This window comes from Pongo abelii, chromosome 12, assembly GCF_028885655.2.
Source record: "Pongo abelii isolate AG06213 chromosome 12, NHGRI_mPonAbe1-v2.0_pri, whole genome shotgun sequence".
NCBI lineage: Eukaryota > Metazoa > Chordata > Mammalia > Primates > Hominidae > Pongo > Pongo abelii.
The window spans coordinates 47,348,140-47,365,924 of record NC_071997.2 but is presented as its reverse complement, the minus strand read 5'-3'; the positions used below and the strand labels follow the sequence as shown (position 1 = coordinate 47,365,924).

General features: G+C 40.3%; 1 protein-coding gene across 2 annotated transcripts in view; it reads left to right on the top strand.

Annotated features, from left to right (window-relative positions):
* DNAH6 (dynein axonemal heavy chain 6) overlaps positions 1-17,785 on the top strand; it is a 325,727-nt gene that overhangs the window by 219,005 nt on the left and 88,937 nt on the right. For both annotated transcript variants that reach the window (XM_024242264.2, XM_054547993.1), the window contains 3 exons: positions 3,858-4,037; positions 8,546-8,779; positions 14,293-14,428. In XM_024242264.2, coding sequence (XP_024098032.2) covers positions 3,858-4,037; positions 8,546-8,779; positions 14,293-14,428 — 550 coding nt within the window. The remainder of the gene's footprint in view (positions 1-3,857; positions 4,038-8,545; positions 8,780-14,292; positions 14,429-17,785) is intronic.

The window sequence follows — 17,785 nt, the reverse complement described above, 5'->3', positions numbered from 1 at the left end:
GGAACTCCCTGACCCCTTGCACTTCCCGAGTGAGGCAATGCCTCGCCCTGCTTCTGCTGGCGCACGGTGCGCTGCACCCACTGTCCTGTGCCCACTGTCTGGCACTCCCTAGTGAGATGAACCTGGTACCTCAGATGGAAATGCAGAAATCACCCATCTTCTGCGTTGCTCACGCTGGGGGCTGTAGACCAGAGCTGTTCCTATTCAGCCATCTTGGCCCCTCCCCCAACAAACTTTCATATGAATGCCATCACCTGCAGGAAGCCTCTCACTGATATTCCCAGTTGGAATTAACTTCCACCTCCTCAGAACTTCTATAGTGTCTTATCTGAATCTCTACTACAGCACTTGACACTGTTTATCCTATGTCACAGTTATCCAATTACGTGGCTTATCTCTTCTGTTGTGTTGTTAAGTTCTATGCAGTGGGAATCTGTGAATAGTTCATTTTGATATTCCTTCTCCAAGGATTACACATGGTGGTTGCACACAATTGGTACTCAACAAAAACGTGTCGATAGTAAGATGAAGTTTTACCTTAAACTTAAAATTCTTCAGTAAATTATTTCTCAGATTCAAACTATCATTTAAGGAGTGCATACTAAGAACAAATGATTTTCATCCACTTGTGAGAGACAAAATAATTTACTGAAAAAAAATCCCCTTGACTTTATTAAACCAGAAACACATAGGTTATGTTTTTTGCTTTTGTTGACATCAAAACTGGTTGACTGCTTTATATCGTATAGTCCCTTGAGATTGCAGTATTAAAACAGTAATAAGCAAGTAATTTTGGGCTTCTGTTTTCTTCCTCTCTCCTTTAGCTTGTTTGTTCTTAGATCTCTTTATCCTCCTCTCGTTCATTCTTCCTTGGGTTTTTTATTTTTTTATTTCTGGCGGTTGTCTGTTAACCCACTTATTTTTATTTTTTAGCAAAGTTTTACATGCCAACTCTTTAAAGAATGAAATATTTCTACAAGGCTTATTATGAAAAATAGCATTCTGTGCCTTCTCTTCCCACCAGCCACCCATGCCTCCCTTCACAGAGGCAGCTTTCTTGATTTTTTGTTTTTTGTTTTTTATTTTGTTTTGTTTTGTTTTGAGACAGGGTCTCGCTCTGTCACCCAGGCTGGAGTGCAGTGACATGATCATGACTCACTGCAGCCTTCGTCTTCTGGTCTCAACCCATCCTCCTCCATCAGCCCCATGAATATCTGGGACTACAAATGCACGCCACTATGCCCAACTAATTTTTCACTTTTTTATTTTTTATTTTTTGTAGAGACAGTGTCTCACTATGTTGCCCAGGCTAGTCTTAAACTCCTAGCCTCAAGCAATCCTCCTGCCTTGGCCTCCCAAAGTGTTGGAATTACAGGAGTGAGCCACTGTGCCGGCCAAAGCAGCTACTTTCATTTTGCATCTTAACTGTTATCTGTACCTCTAACACACACACACACACACACAAACACACACACATACCTTCCCATCCTCTGGCCTCCCACTGTAGTTATATCCTGATTATAGCTGAACATTAAATGTTAACATTGCCTAAGGGTGAAGATCTGGCTTTAAGTATTTGGGGTCTGAGAGGAGAAGAAGGGCTAGGGTCTCAGCATCCAGTCTGCATACGGTCACCCAGTCACTCTGTTTTAGTTCCTTCCTTCCATCAGAAAACTCTCTCTTTTACTTTCTCCAAAGAAAATTTCTATTTTTTCTGCCAGGGTGAGAAAGGGACAAACCCCTGGCCATGGGTGGTGTGGGAAGATGACCTAGGGGGTCCTCTTACAACCAATTCTTATTTTAAGCCCTTCCCACTTCCAAGAGTGCTTCTTGCTGCTAATTCTTAAGCCTTTGAGGAGGATTCTTTTTATAAATTGGGTGAGTTTGTGGCTATCCGCTTTTGCCAGCGTAGGAATCCATTTTTCTGGGTCTGCTAAGTCATTGCCACCCTTCTGTCTGCTTTCGAGCTCCCAAAATTCATTGATATTTCCTCTCCCATTCTTCCTATCTTTATTGGTTTACTCTGCATTTTTAAGCCTTTTCCTACAATTTTATTGTAGTTTCAGTAGGAAGTGAAGGTAGATACACGTGATGACTGCCATCTTTATCTATAAGCTGGTTTATTTGTTTTGCAAGGAGTTGCTTTGGAGTCATCCTTTCTATAGAGCAGGGATCAAACTGATCCTTGGCTGCATTTCCTGCCACTTCTTGGCTACAGTTTATACTCCTCTCAGCTCTTAGAATCCTTACATAAAAATATGTCTCATATTCTCTAAACGCGGCTGAAACCCCAAGCCTGTAGGGCATAATGTCTACAAGTAGTTGCCAAACTCAACGGAGGCATATAGTATTCTAATATTCTTTGGCAGGAGAAGAAAACAATCCACTTTCCTTCTCTTTAGCCCTGGGTTCTACATTATCAGTGCCTTGTGCTCCCTAAGACATAAAGAATTATTTGTTAGTGGGCCTACATGATCCACCAACTGCTCCCATATCAACTTTTTTTTCTACTTGGATTTGAAAGCTTTAGTTGAGTCCCATATTAACACAGGGGTTTCCTACTCAACTCTGCCCTTTATTTTCCCTTCAGCTCCCTAAGGGGTTATTACAGGGAGAGTTCGATCTCTCTGATTCCTGGAAACAGCTTCTGCACTGAATCCTTCCCCTCCCTTTCCTGGTGGGCTGGGGTAAATAGTCTAGACTTATACTCTTTATTATGGTAGGTAGCCACTAGCCATAGGTGGCTGTTGAGCACTTCAAATATGGCTAGCCTGAATTAAGATGTGTTGGTAGTATAAAATATACAACAGATTTCAAGGGCTAAATCCAAAGAAACAAAATATCTCAGTAACTTTTATGTGGATTATATGTTGATATAATATTTTGGGTATATTAAAAATTTATTAAAATTAATCTCACTTATTTCTTTTTATTTTTAATAAATTCAGAAAATGTATGATTATTTATGTGGCTCACATTATATTTCCATTGGAAAGCACTGGTCTATACAGGAACTTGATGATTCCTTTTAGCTTTGATGGAGCAAATACTGAGCAGTCAGTTCCCTTGGTGATTTTTCATGGTCCCTGCTCTAGACCCTTTGACTTTCTAGAGAGAAAAGGATTTCCCAACCGAGGGATATCCACCTCTGAAAAACAGTGGGGGAAGGGAGAGGAGGCAGGGACAGACAGCAGGAGAAAGAGAGAGACTGAGAGACACAGAGAAGGGAATCTTGGAAGGCCCCAGACCCACAAACCCAAAATGCAGAAAACCAAAAGACCTTGAAAGCATCGCTAACTCATTTGGGGTTATAATCCTCCACAAAAACAGCTTCTATCCCATATGTCTATACCTGGGAATACTAGGTAAAGAACGAGAATATTAGTCACCCTTGCTATTCCAGGGAGGGATGTGATGCCACTGCCTCCCAACCACTCTCTACTCCCTTCTTTTGGGCACTTTCCTGGGTATCCCTTCACCTTTCATTCCTTCATTCATTGTGCAAGCCCTGGACTGCTCACAAAGAAGTTCAGGAGCAATTAGGAGTGCTGCGATAGTGTTTGCATTGCAGGAGTAACTCAGATTGAGTCTCAGAGACGTGCTGCTTCTATGTTTTCAAAGCTACTTGTATTGCCTGCTGCCCTCTGCCTATTCCTAACTCTGGAAGGAAGAAAGGTCAGCTTATTCAGAAGGTCACTGAGCCCTGAGACTCAGTCATTCCACCTGGGGACCGCTTACTATAATCACCAACTCATTCTATCCTTATTTCTTCCCTAGACCTAACTGGATACATTCCAGAAGTCACACTATTTTTCTGAAACAGATCCCTAAGAACTTGTTATTGTATGTTTATTCAGATCACTTCTGGTGCCATTAAAACCAGGCTGGAAGAAGCAGAGTCCACTGAGCAGATGATCAACGTGGCTCGTGAGAAGTATCGTCCTGTGGCCACTCAAGGCTCTGTAATGTACTTTGTCATTGCAAGCCTCTCAGAAATAGATCCTATGTACCAGTACTCATTAAAATACTTTAAACAGGTAAGTGTGTTCTTGTTGTTAATGACAGTCATCTCTTTGGCCTCCATTACACCTGTTGAATTACTTCTTGCCTCACACAAGCCATAAGTCTAGTTATCAGGTAAAATCTCCCAGGTGCACGTTTGGTCCAAGAGTGGTTCCAGCCAGGCATGGTGGCTCACACCTGTAATCCCAGTACTTTGGGAGGCCGAGGTGGGTGGATCACCTGAGGTCAAGAGTTCAAGACCACCATGGCCAACATGGGGAAACCCCATCTCTACTAAAAATACAAAAATTAGCCAGGCTTGGTGGCGGGTGCCTGTAATCCCAGCTACTCGGGAGGCTGGGGAAGGAGAATTGCTTGAACCCAGGAGGTGGATGTTTCAATGAGCCAAGATCGTGCCACTGCACTCCAGCTTGGGCGACAGAGTGAGACTCTGTCTCAAAAAAAAATAAAAAATAAAAAAGAGTTCACCAGCCCTTCCAAAGATGCAGTTTTTAGAGTAGAGTTAGTGATTTTATATATATATATATAAAAGGTATATATAAAATTTGAATTTTTTGAAAGATTTGTTTGCCCAATATGCACAGAACACTCTGTAGAGGAAGAGAAGAAAGAAAGCTGCTTTGCAAGTTTCATTTGCTCCTGACTTCCTCAACTAGCTAACATGCTTGTTTTCCTTCATGCCTGCCCTTCTCTCTTTTTTAAGAGTCACAGCTCAGTCCCATTTCTTTAGACATCCTCTGCAGTAATCTAGATTCCTTTCCACTGTTAGTGTTTTCTGTTGTATCTTAAGTCCGAACAGCACTGACCTTAACCAAATTGGTTTACATATCTTTTATTTCCCAAACCTTTTATGCAACAACCTGTCCCTCTTCCTTCCCTGTGCCCACTTTTGACTTAGAGGGATCCCTTTGCTTTCTTCCTGTCCCACTTTCACCATATGACTATGAGACTCTCTTGTTTTATTTCAGCCTCTCTTCTTTATCTCATATTCACAGTTGAATTTCATCTGCTGTCTCATGAGTAGGATGTTTTCACCCGTTATCCTCTTGGTAGCAGCATTCATTTTTTCTCAAAAGCAAATTCAATGCCACAAAGCTTCAGCAGGCAATGCCAATTTTGCTGAAGACTTCCAGGGAAGACAGTTTGCATTACTCACCACACAGCAAGACTACCAAGCAGCTGCATCAGAGGTTCACTCCAGAGGTTCTCACAGGTGCCAGTGGCCTCCTCTGAGCCCACCCGACCATAGCCTTCCTGGCTTAGTCTTCCCATCAGCTCCTGCTCCCTCTTGGCAGTGCTGTCTCCTTTTCTGGGCAGAGCAGTTTAACTTACTCTCACTTTTCAGTTCATCCATGCTTATACCCTACCCATGACACAACTCAGCCAACAAAGGCCTCTCCCTCCATACGTGCCACTCAGTAGAAAACAGTGGAGAATTGTAAACATAATGCTCTTTCCCTGCAACACATCTCTATTTCCTGTTATATGCCCCTGTATAGTCAATGCTGGCTCACATACCTGGAAGCCAGGCCAGCCTAGGCCTAGTGTTTTCAAAACACTGTTGCACAGACCTAGGTCCTAAATGAATTTTCACAGATATTGCCCATCAACACAATTCATACTCTATAGCCTGGAATTCAAAGCCACATCCAGCCTGTCCCTGTTTCATCTCTCCAGTCACATTTCTCTCAACTCCTGTGCAACAGCCAAATTGATCCATTTACATTCCCAAGACTAACTGGATGCTTTTGTGTTTCTGACACTCCCTCTGTTTAAAATGCCCTTCCTCCCGACCTAAATGCCACCTTCTCCAGCAAAACCTGCTGCTGGGGCTGCAAACATCTAGAGGCTGACTGGAATGAACATCCAAAATGGCTGACTCACATGGCTGGGCTGTCACCCATGGCAGCTGCCGTGACCTCTCCTTGTGGCTTGGGCTTCTCACTACAGGGCAGCTGGGCTCCAAGAGGGCCTCTCCCCAAAGTAAATGTTCAAAGAAACCAAGATGGAAGCTCCAGGACTTCTTCTGACCTAACCTTGGATTTCATGCAACATCAATTCTGCTACAGTCTGTTGGTCAATCAAATCACTAGGCTAGTCCAGGTTTGAGAAAAGGGGATTTAGACTCCACCTCTCAATGGGAGTAGTAGCAAACAGTTTCAGCAGTCTTTATCCAAAACATTTGATATGCTTCATCTGGCATAATGCTTCATCTGGCTTCTCTCTCCTGCTGGAGCCTGAACTCCCAGGAGGCAAAAATGAAGCCTCACCAATCCCATATCCCCAGTGGTACTTAGCGCCACATAATGCCCATGAGTGTTTCGTGAATAGTCTGTTTTGATCTCTGCATATAACATTCCAACAATTCTTATTGAACTTCAAATAGTCAAACAATTCTTATGACAGCTTGATTTTTCCCCTAGAGGTCTTATTTAGTACCCTTGATAATGGTTGGAGGTCCAGGAACAATTTCTATTTCCAGGAGAGAATGGAAATGAGGAATTGAAAGAAATGGGAGTCAAGTTGTTTAGATAGGCCTGGGTTGTCTTTCAACAAGATGTTCATTTTAGCAGCCTTTGAAAGCCATCTGTGCTGGGTTCAAACCTCAATTCCTAGAGGCAAGGGTTTGGGTTCTCATATCTCTGCTCCCTTCCTTTAGTTGACAGGTATTAACCCAAGCAAAATAAGAATTACCAAATCCTGTAATGCCACCTAAATGACTTTTTGTTAATACTTTTCTTATCTTGGGTGTTTTGGAATTTATGCTCTTCAAGTTTTTAAAATCTCCTTCAGGAAATAAAAGTGAAAAGGCCGTAAAATATCTTGGGCTGAAAGTAAAAGTGATATAGGATGAATCATCAAAGCTCTGGAGTTTTACAGATTAGAAGGGAAACCGGAAATCCAAAACATATTTGTAGGTGACAGCCTTGGCCAGGATACCCTCTACCAAACCCATTTCACTGTGAAATTCTTTAGAGAATTTTGAGATTTACCGGTTTTATTTTGGTACCATATTTATCACATATTCACTGGGCTTTAACCTCTAATGGTTCTTGTCAGGTTGTTAAAGAGGGCTGAGTCCTCTTTTCTCCTGAGTGTCTTAAAACAAAACTCTATTACCCTTGTCAACCAAACTTTCAGGAGAATCAACAAGCACTTTCCCAATTCCCTACAATAATTGTAGGCTTCCTCTAAGCCCTTTTAACTTGGGGGAATGGAAACCTATTTTGGTGAGGAGACTGATACAATCAGGCCCCTTTCCCTTTGCGCTCCATCCTATTAGTAGAAGGGGTGGGTAGAAGAGGCCTGCACAGCCTCAGCACGGTATTTCTAGGGAGGAGTGGAGGACGTTTCTTGACCCTGATCTGCTTTGGTCCTTAGTGGGCTTCTAGCTGTCAGTCTGTTTTGATCAGTCTGCCCTCACCATGAACAATATATCTTGATCCCAGGGATTGGGAAGGTACTACCTCACCTCCCACCTTTGCCCCTCAGGCTGTGGATCCTGAGACTGCAAACACATGCCCCTCGGGGCCCTGGTGGGACTTCCCCTGAGTCTCTGCTGCAAGATCCCTCCTTGCCCTGTGACTTCCATGGAAGGCCACACATTCAGGCTCTGCTCAGCTTCCTCACACAGCTTGGGGCCTTTAGAAATTGTTTGATCTTCCTTCCACTCCACTTAGAAGTTGCAGAAAATGGGTGGGACTACCTCAGGCCTAATCCCTCAATGCCACCATCTCTACTGCCTTCCCAGTATCTTTATAATATGGGGCACCTTTGCGGTAGTGATTCTCCTTTCAAAATTTCCAGGTAGGAAACAGGGTAGAAATCTCCTTTAAAATCACCAAAATCAGTTTCTCTTAAATTTCAAGGAAAATTCTAGCACATTACTTCTACACCCTAAGAATTATCTTGGGGAAGTGCTAAGAAATAAGCGTGAGCTTACTTTGCTCTCACATCTCTCACCCCAAAATGCAGGGTTTATCAAATCTGGGTTGAAGATGTGAAAAAACTGGTCCTGCCAGCTCACCTCCGTTTTCCAAAGTTTCATGTCTCACATCAAGATGATGCCTCTTGAATATTGTCAAGAGCTTGGCATTGGGCCATTTCTTAAAAATAGGAGAGAAAGGGGAGTGTAGTAAACAAATATCACATACCACTTTGGGATGAATTCTAGACTTTTTCATAGTACAGTAAGTCCTCACTTAATGTTGTGGATAGGTTCTTGGAAACTGTGACTTTGTTAAGCAAAATGACATAAAATGAAACCAATTTTTTTTGTCTCATCAATGTAATAGCAAAATGACTTTGAATGCAAGGTTGTTCATAATTCAAAGACCTGCTGTGCATTATTTCACTTAAAGTCTCAGTTTCCAAGAACCTATCGGGCACATTGAGGACTTACTGTATTCATCTCCCATGCTGCCATTTACTCACTGAATGCAAACAAGGGAGATGGAGATTTTTTGTTCTCTGCAGAGAATGAATTAAATCAGAGACATTGATAGAGCTCTCTTTCACACAGTTGTTCAATACCACCATTGAAACTTCTGTAAAGACAGAAAATCTACAACAGCGCCTGGACATACTACTAGAACAAACTCTCCTAACTGCTTATATCAATGTTTCAAGAGGACTTTTTGAGCAACATAAACTCATCTACAGCTTTATGCTCTGTGTTGAGATGATGCGTCAGCAAGGAACCCTAACTGATGCTGAATGGAATTTCTTTCTCCGAGGTTCTGCAGGATTGGAAAAGGTACCTGATTCCCATTTAGATGATGATTGATATGGTTTGGCTTTGTCCCCACCCAAATCTCATTTTGAATTGTAGCTACCATAATTCCCATGTGCTGTAGGATGGACCTGGTGGGAGATTACTGGATCACGGGGGCAGTTTCCCCCATACTGTTCTCGTGGTAGTGAATAAGTCTCATGAGACCTGATGGTTTTATAAGGGGAAACCTCTTTCACTTCATTTTCATTCTCACTTGCCTGCTGCCATGTAAGATGTGCCTTTTGCCTTCTGCTATGATTGTGAGGCCTCCCTAGCCACATGGAACTGTAAGTTCATTAAACCTCTTTTTCTTTATGAATTACCCAGTCTCATCTATGTCTTCATCAGCAGCATGAAAACAGAATAATCCTATGATCGTTATTCTAGATAGAGCCCACAAGCATCTACCACTGCTCTGTGGTGACTCTGGTGGCTGAAGGCCATACATTTGGCTGTGTGGCCCAGTGGAGGGGTATTGAGGTCAGGAGGCCCATGTTATAACTCAGCTCTGCCTCCAACTAGCTGTATAATGTATCATTTAACCTCTGTATGGAGTACTATCCTCACCTATAGAAAAGGAATGTTGGGAGTAACCAATGAGCTAGTAGAAGTGAACATGTTTTGCAAAGCTGACCCTCTTACAAATGTAGAGTTAAAATCCAATAAAAGTTGTAATTCACAGATTTAGCGATAGTTTTTTTAAAAACCATGACCCTCTCTTGCCTGGAGATATATCTCATTATAAAGCATGGGAAGTGACAAAATGACTTGATTGTCACCTTCTGTAATACTGTAATATGAGTTCTGCTGCAGTTCCCTTCATGTTCATCTGCTTGTCCTGCTTGCTCCAGTCCCTTAAACTGGCTTAACCCACACACATACCACAAAGCTAGTGGCCCACAGAGGTGAGCCCACAAACCTTGCCTACAGTTTGATCTCTGCTCCACTCTAAATTCTTGGCTCTGTCCAACTCTGCAAATCTCAAGTCCTCTCCTTGGCCCCTGCAGACCTGACATCTGCACCTGTTTGCCAGTATTCGAACTCCAGTGTATCACTAGGAGGTTGAACCTGATGCTTTTATTTGACTCTCAGCACCCCATGCTCCCAGAAAAAGCCGAGACAAGATCTCTCCACCAGCTGTTCCTTCCTCCCTGACCCCCATCCATCTTAAATACACATATATTCTGTGACTCCTCTCTTAATGTGTCTTATCCTCGTAATCACAGTTCATATTCACAGAGAGCTTGCTATGTGTTTTATGAATATCAACTCCCTTATTCCTCTCAGTATTCTTCTTAGGTAAGTTCCTAATTTGTATCTCTAGTCTATGATAAGATAGTTAGGCACAGAAAGGTTAAGTAACTTGTCCTGATCACACACTTAACAGGACCTGGAACCAGGATTTGAACTCTTGCAGTCTGTGAAGCCTGCTCTCTTAACCAGTTCACTCTGCCACTGACTGTTAGCCAATCACTTAGCCAGGCCCTGCCCTGTGTGTTTTCGCCCTTCCTTCCTCACTGCAGCCTTATCAACAGCTCTGCTTACAGTTGTCTCACACAGAAACTCAAAGAGGTTAAAGAGCTTTCCAAAATCACACTAATGCATGACACAGTCTGATTCAAACCTGTGTTCTAAGCTCCCAAAGCCCATGTCCATTCCAGCACCATCTACTTCTCATGAACAGCATATCTTGAAAAGCTTAAAATATGTTTTAAATACCATCAAATTCAAAATTTAAAATTACCATCATCAGAAACCTCTCTGAATTATTTTTAATTAAACTGTCTTTTCCTCTACCATGAGGAAATTGGAATGATTCTTGACTAATAACTTTTTTTAGAAATGTATTTGGGGTGTATTTTATATGGTCACTTCATTTAATATTTTGACACTAGTATTTTCTATTTTTATCATAAGTGCTACATTGTTTTTTGCTACATTCATTATGATCTAAATTAAATTTTCTGGAATAACCTCGGAAGCCAACTTCCATGCATAAAACTTTTTCTGTGGAAAAATGTGCAGTGAGTTCCAAACACCTATGACAAGATTGTGTCATTATGCAAGGAGATGGTGCAGCAAAAGAGCCCTGGAAGAGACCTAGAAAGAATAAAAGATGAGTGTCCAGGATGGGAGGAGAGACAGGAAGGAGATACATGCCCCATGGAATCTGGAGTTGACTGGATGCACTAGATAAAGAAAATCCAGATAAGCAAAACATAGATTTCTAGAAGGTGGCAATAACAACAAAAGGTGGGGGGAGATGCTGGGATCTGCAGCTGGAGACTGGCTGGTGTGAGCAGAAGTAGGCGTTTCCAGGATTGAACCACAACAGTTACAGTTTAAGGACAAACAGAAAACAACTGGAACCAATACACAAAGCCTCAAGCATCTGCAAGTTCCTATTACATGTGGACAAGGTAAATGGACTTCTGCAAATTGAGGTCTCCACGCTATTCTCATTGGCTGTATTTGGTCCATACAACTAATGTTTTTAAATGATGATATTTTAAACAGGAGTGTCCAATCTTTTGGCTTCCCTGGGCCACATTGGAAGAAGAATTGTCTTGGGCCACACACAAAATACGCTAACACTAACGACAGCTGATGAGCTTAAAAAAAAAATCGCAAAAGAAAAGAAATCTCATAATGTTTTAATAAAGTTTATGAATTTGTGTTGGGCCACATTCAAAACCATCCTAGGCTGCATGTGGCCTGTGGGCCATGGGTTGGACAAGCTTTTTTTAAAGCATTTTCTCTTAAGGCTAGGAATCCAAAAAATGATGCTAGTACATAATAATAGCATAACCAGAAAATTTTACATGAAATCTATTTCCTGGAAAATTCATTGAAGTTTGCGCAGACCAGTGATTTGTTTTACACATTATTATTAGAGATCAAAATACAGCAAAACCACTCAGAATTGTTTATTAGATATTTATAAATGCCTATGAACATTAACTAATCTAAGAGTCTTTGAGGGATTTATCTAGGATCAAGATGTAACACAGGGAAACGCCACTTCCAGCATGACAGTGTGAGGATCTTTGCATACTGGCTCCCCAGCAAAACTGTTGAAAATTACATAAGCATCTGGAAATGGTCCCGGGCACATATAGCAAATGAATAAACATTTATTTGAGAGAATTTACTAGAGGCTCAATAAGGACAGCAAGAATCTTGTGGTCTTTGAACCTAGACTCACTCCCTCCCTTCCTGGTCCCAGCTTAGTGAGATAGGAACTGCACTCAAGACTGATGCAGCTAAGAGCATAGGGCTCCTGCCTACTCCCCACTGCCAGTTAAACGGCCATATTCCTGAGAAGGACAGGACAGCAGCATTTCTCATCCTGCCCACAGCTACCTACTGCTGAAGATAAGTTCCAGTTGAGTGTAGCCAAAACATGGGGCTGCCTTCTTCCACCCAGCCTCCACTGGGGAGACTGAGGCTCCACGTTTGGTGCAGCATCACTGTTGTCCCAGCTCCTAAGATAGTAATTCCTCAATGGCAGAGGCAAGCTGAGGAGACCTGAAGCTACTGTCTTCCCATCCATGGCGTACTCAGCTCCTAGAGCTAGAATATGCCTCTGCGAAAAGTGCATCATTGTCATGCCCCTGGCTTGGAGGTTTTGCCTGAGTGGGAGAAGCAACCTATAAAACAGATAGTTCCTTATCTCCTCACAGAGTAACTGACTTCATTTCCAACACAGTATGGAAAAGTTTAAGCCTAATGATGCTCTCTAAAACAATAAAGGTTGTAGTGAAAAGCAGTTGAAAGGAGGTTGATGGAATTACTGGACAGAGACACAACATTATAAGCCAGCTGGTTTGCCAGAGATAACCTAGGAGAAGACACTGAAGCCTGCCAAAGACCAGAAGAAAACCCAAACACTGACCCCAGCAGCTCCTTCAAAGGGGCCGAAATTTGAATGTTTTAGTCTGAGGAGAAATTTATATGCCCAAGAGCATTGTTAAAAACATTAGAGCAATCAGCCCACAATTAGTGGTGCTTAACAGCTAGATGCAGTCAGGGAAAGAAACTATCAAAAAGAGCCCTGAAAAAGCTATGATCATCCCGGGGTAACTGTGGGCATTCCTAAGCCTGCACCCCTTGAGGAGCAACATTAGAGACTTAATGCTGTGCAGTGTATGTGGGGAGACTCCACTAAAATAATCCAGTCAGTTATTAAACAAATAAGCCAGTAACAATAAGAAATGTTTGGGGAAAGGGTGCATGCTCAGAGTTGCTACAATACATTACAGATTGAGTATTCCTTATTCAAGACACCTGGGCCCAGAAGTGTTTCAGATTTGGGTTTTTTTCAGTTTTTGGAATATTTCCATTATACTTACTGGTTAAACGTATGTCTGCACAAAAAGCTGGACACGAAAATTCATTACAGCATTGTTTACACTAGTCAAAAGGTGGAAACAGCCCAAATGTCCATCAACTGATAGATAAATAAAATGTGGTATATTTATACAATGGAATATTATTCAACCATAAGAAAGAATGAAGTACTGATATGTGCTACAACATGGATGAACCTTGAAAACACTAAGCTAAGAAGTCCATCACAAAAGCCCACATATTATATAATTTGATTTACATGAAGTGTCCATAATGGGCAAATATATAGAGACAGTAAGTAGTTTAGCAGTTGCTTAGGGCTCAAGGGATGGGATTAAAGGAGTAATAGCTAAGGGGTACACGGTATCTTTTTGAGGAAATTCAATGTTCTAAATTGTGATGGTGGTTGTACATATCTGTGAATATACTGAAATCATTAGATTATATACTTCAAATGAATGAATTGCTTAGTATATAAATTTTATCTCAATAAACCTGTTTTTTATTATAGTAAGGAACCTCAGGCAAATATTCAGGAAATTTTGAAGAACTAGTTTCAGTCTTACAATCACAGCTATTTTTCTGACTCCTTTAAAACTGTTTGCCCACATGTAAGTGCTTCATGGAATATTGCCAGATGGCATAACACTTCTCCCAGAAGTTTCTAAGAATGTCTAAAATAATTAGACAAACACTTACCACAGCTAGAATAAGGTTGCCATTTGTCTTGCTACTGATACTGCTCCATACTCAGCTTTCTCTGTCTCCTAGGGGTGAGAACCTCTGGGAATCTGATTGGGAGACTAGTTCTCTAGAGAAAAATTATTAACCATAGGAATATTTGGCAAGTGGAAAGAGATCAGTATTGGGTGTTGGAAAAACAGGCTGAAAGTAGCAGATTTAATTGATCCACTTTGTTTTCTGTAAATGTCAATCTGAAAAGTTTTCAGTAGCTGTACTTCTGTGCAAAGGTCCACAATTAGAATTGATTCAACACCATTTCTATTTCACCATATTGTACTACTTGTCCTAGGAAAATGGTTATTTTAACATACTATTAGAGCTTGATTTTTCACTTGGACAAAGTGAAAGTATATTTTGTGATTGCCTTTGTGAATTATTATTCATTTTCTGTCTTCAAACAGGAACGCCCACCTAAGCCTGAAGCTCCCTGGCTACCTACTGCTACATGGTTTGCATGCTGTGACTTGGAAGAATCATTTCCAGTTTTTCACGGACTTACCCAAAATATATTGTCACATCCTATTTCCATACGCTTAGGTAATGTGACAAAAAGAACCTGCTGAGGAGGCTTATAAACAGGCTCTTGAATCCTAATCTTAATGTTTTCTTTAACCTCTTCTGCAATGTCAATATTTTTCACTAGGAATTTCCTTCATTTCTAAGAAACTGTAAATTATTTGTTTTCACAATTTCTTGAGTCAAATGCTTGGCCCATGAATTTTTAATATTTCATGTTTACTTTATACACACACACACACATATATTTTATGTATATATTTGAGAATATAAATATACATTTGTGTATTGCTTTAGCTGTAGCCCATAGGTTTTTTTTTTACTTTTTATTGAAGGATAACATAAATCCAGAAAAATGCACAAATCAAAATTATACAGTTTGGTTAACTATCACAAACTGTGTAGATTTATTTATGAACCATCACCGAAATCAAGAAATAGAACAGTACCAGCATCCCAGAATCCCCTCATTCTCTCTCACCTCTCCCTTCCTCAGAGGTAACGACCACTCTGAATTATAACATTCTGTATTCATTTTTCCCTACAAGTTTTAATATATAGCCCTTTCAATTCTAAAACTACACTTTTTTTTTTTTTTTTTTTTTTGAGACGGAGCCTCCCTCTGTCGCCCAGGCTGGAGTGCAGTGGCGCGATCTCGGCTCACTGCAAGCTCCGCCTCCCGGGTTCACGCCATTCTCCAGCCTCAGCCTCCCTAGTAGCTGGAACTATAGGCACCCGCCACCACGCCCGGATAATTTTTTGTATTTTTAGTAGAGACGGGGTTTCACCGTGTTAGCCAGGATGGTCTCGATCTCCTGACTTTGTGATCCACCCTCCTCGGCCTCCCAAAGTGCCAGGTAAAACTACACTTTTTAGTTCAAAACCATTTTAGGATTTAGGGGACCATCTTTTTCTTGTTTATAATTTAATTACATTATGGAAATTATACTCATGGTTTTCATGAAATTGACTCTTTGGAATTATATACACTTCCTTTGCAGCCTGGTGCATGTTTTGTTTATATAAAATATTCTATGCATGTCATTTCTTGAATGCAAGATTCCACATGTGACCTTTAGCTCAAACTTACTAATTGTGGTATTTACCTTACTAATGTTCTTATACTGGATCTGTCAGATTCTAAGACAGCTATATTAAGGTATACCACTATGATTGGCAATTTCCCTTTGTAATTTTAGAATTTTTCCCATTATACTTTGTGAAACTATGCCAGTGTATAAAAACAGGTTTACAGTTAAGTTCTTGGTAATTGTTCCTTTTTATTAAATATATCACTCTTTACTCTGAATAATGCTTTTTGCCTTAAATATATTTCTTTTTTAATTTATTATTTTTATTTTATTTTTGAATCAGGGAGTACATGTGCTGGTTTGTTACATGGGTATATTGCATGCTGGGGAAGTCTGGGCTTCTAATGATCTCATTGCCCAGGTAGTGAACATAGTACTCAATAAGCAGGTTTTCAAGCCTCACTGCCTCCCTCCATCTGCTCTTTTGGAGTCCTCAGGGTCTATTGTTCCCTCCTTTATGTCTGTGTGTACCCAACGTTTAGCTCCCACTTATAAGTGAGACCATACAGTATTTGGTTTTCTGTTTCTGTGTTAATTCACTTAGGACAATGGCCTCCAGCTGTATGCATGTTGCTGTAAAGGACATAATGTCATTCTTTCTATGGTTGCATAGTATTCCATGTGTATATGTACCACATTTTCTTTGTCCAGTTCGCTGTTGATGGGCACCTAGGTTGATTCCATGTATTTGCTGTTGTGAATAGTGCTGCGATAAACATGTGAGTGCAGGTGTGTTTTGGTAGAATGATTTCTTTTCCTTTGGATATATACCCAGTAATGGGATTGTGGGTCAAACGTTAATTCTATTTTCAGCTTTTTGAGAAATTTCTAAACTGCTTTTCACAGAGGCTGAACTAATTCGTATTCTCAGCAACAGTATGTAAGCATTCTCTTTTCTCCACAACCTTGCCAAAATCTATTTTTTTGACTTTTTAATAATAGCCATTCTGATTGGTGTAAGATGGTATCTCATTGTGGTTTTGATTTGCATTTCTCTGATGATTAGTCATGTTGAGCATTTTTTCATGTTTGTATGTCTTGTTTAGAGAAGTGTCTATTCATGTTCTTTGCCCACTTTTTAATGGGCTTATTTACATTTTATTGATTTAAGTTCTTTATAGATTCTGAATATTAGTTCTTTGTAAGATGCATAGTTTGCAAATATATTCTCCCATTATGTACACTGTCTGTTCACTCAATTGATATTTTATTTTGCTATGCAGAAACTCTTTAGTTTAAATCCCATTTGTCTATTTTTTATTTTGTTGCATTTGCTTTTGGACTCTTCATCATAAATACTTTGCCTCGGCCAATGTCTCGAAGAGTATTTCCTATGTTTTCTTCTAGGATACTCATAGTTTGAGGTTTTTCTTCAACGTTGAGTTAATTTTTATATATGGTGAGAAGTAGGGGGTCCAGTTTCATTCTTCTGCATATGGTTAGCCAGTTTTCCCAGCTCATTTATTGAATAGAATATTCTTTCCACATTATTTTTGTTCACTTTGTCAAAGATCAGTTGGTTGTAGGTGTGTGGCTTTATTTCAGGGGTCTCTATTCTGTTCCATGTGTCTACTTTTGTGCCAGTACCATGTTGGTTTGGTTACTGTAGTCTTGTATATTTACGTGTTGAATAACATGATGCCTCTGGCTTTGTTCCTTTTTACTAGGATTGCCTTGGCTGTTTGGGCATATTTTTTGTTTCCTATGAATTTTAGAATAGTTTTTTCTAATTCTATGGAAAATGACATTGGTAATTTGATAGGAATAGCATTAAATCTGTAGATTGCTTTGGATAGCATAGTCATTTTAATGATGTTGATTCTTCCAACCCATAAGTGTGGGATGTTTTTCCATTTGTTTGTTTCATCCTTTCTTTCGGCAGTGTTTTGTAGTTACTCTTATAGAGATCTTTCACTTCCTTGGTTAGATGTATTCCTCAATATTTTTGTAGCTATTTTAAATGGGATTGCATTCTTTATTTGTTTCTCAGCTTAAACATTATTGGTATACAGAAATGCTACTCATTTTTGTACACTCATTTTATATCATAAGACTTTGTTGAAGTCATTTATCAGGTCTAGGAGTCTTTTGGTCAAATCCTTAGGATTCTCTAGGGACAGAATCATATTGTTAGTGAAGAGAGATCATTTGACTTCGTCTTCTCCTGTTTGGATATATTTCTTTCTCCTGCCTGATTGCTTTGGCTAGGACTTCCAGTACTATATTGAATAGGAGTGGTGAGAGTAGACATCTATGTTTTGTTCCAGTTCTTACAGGGGAATGCTTC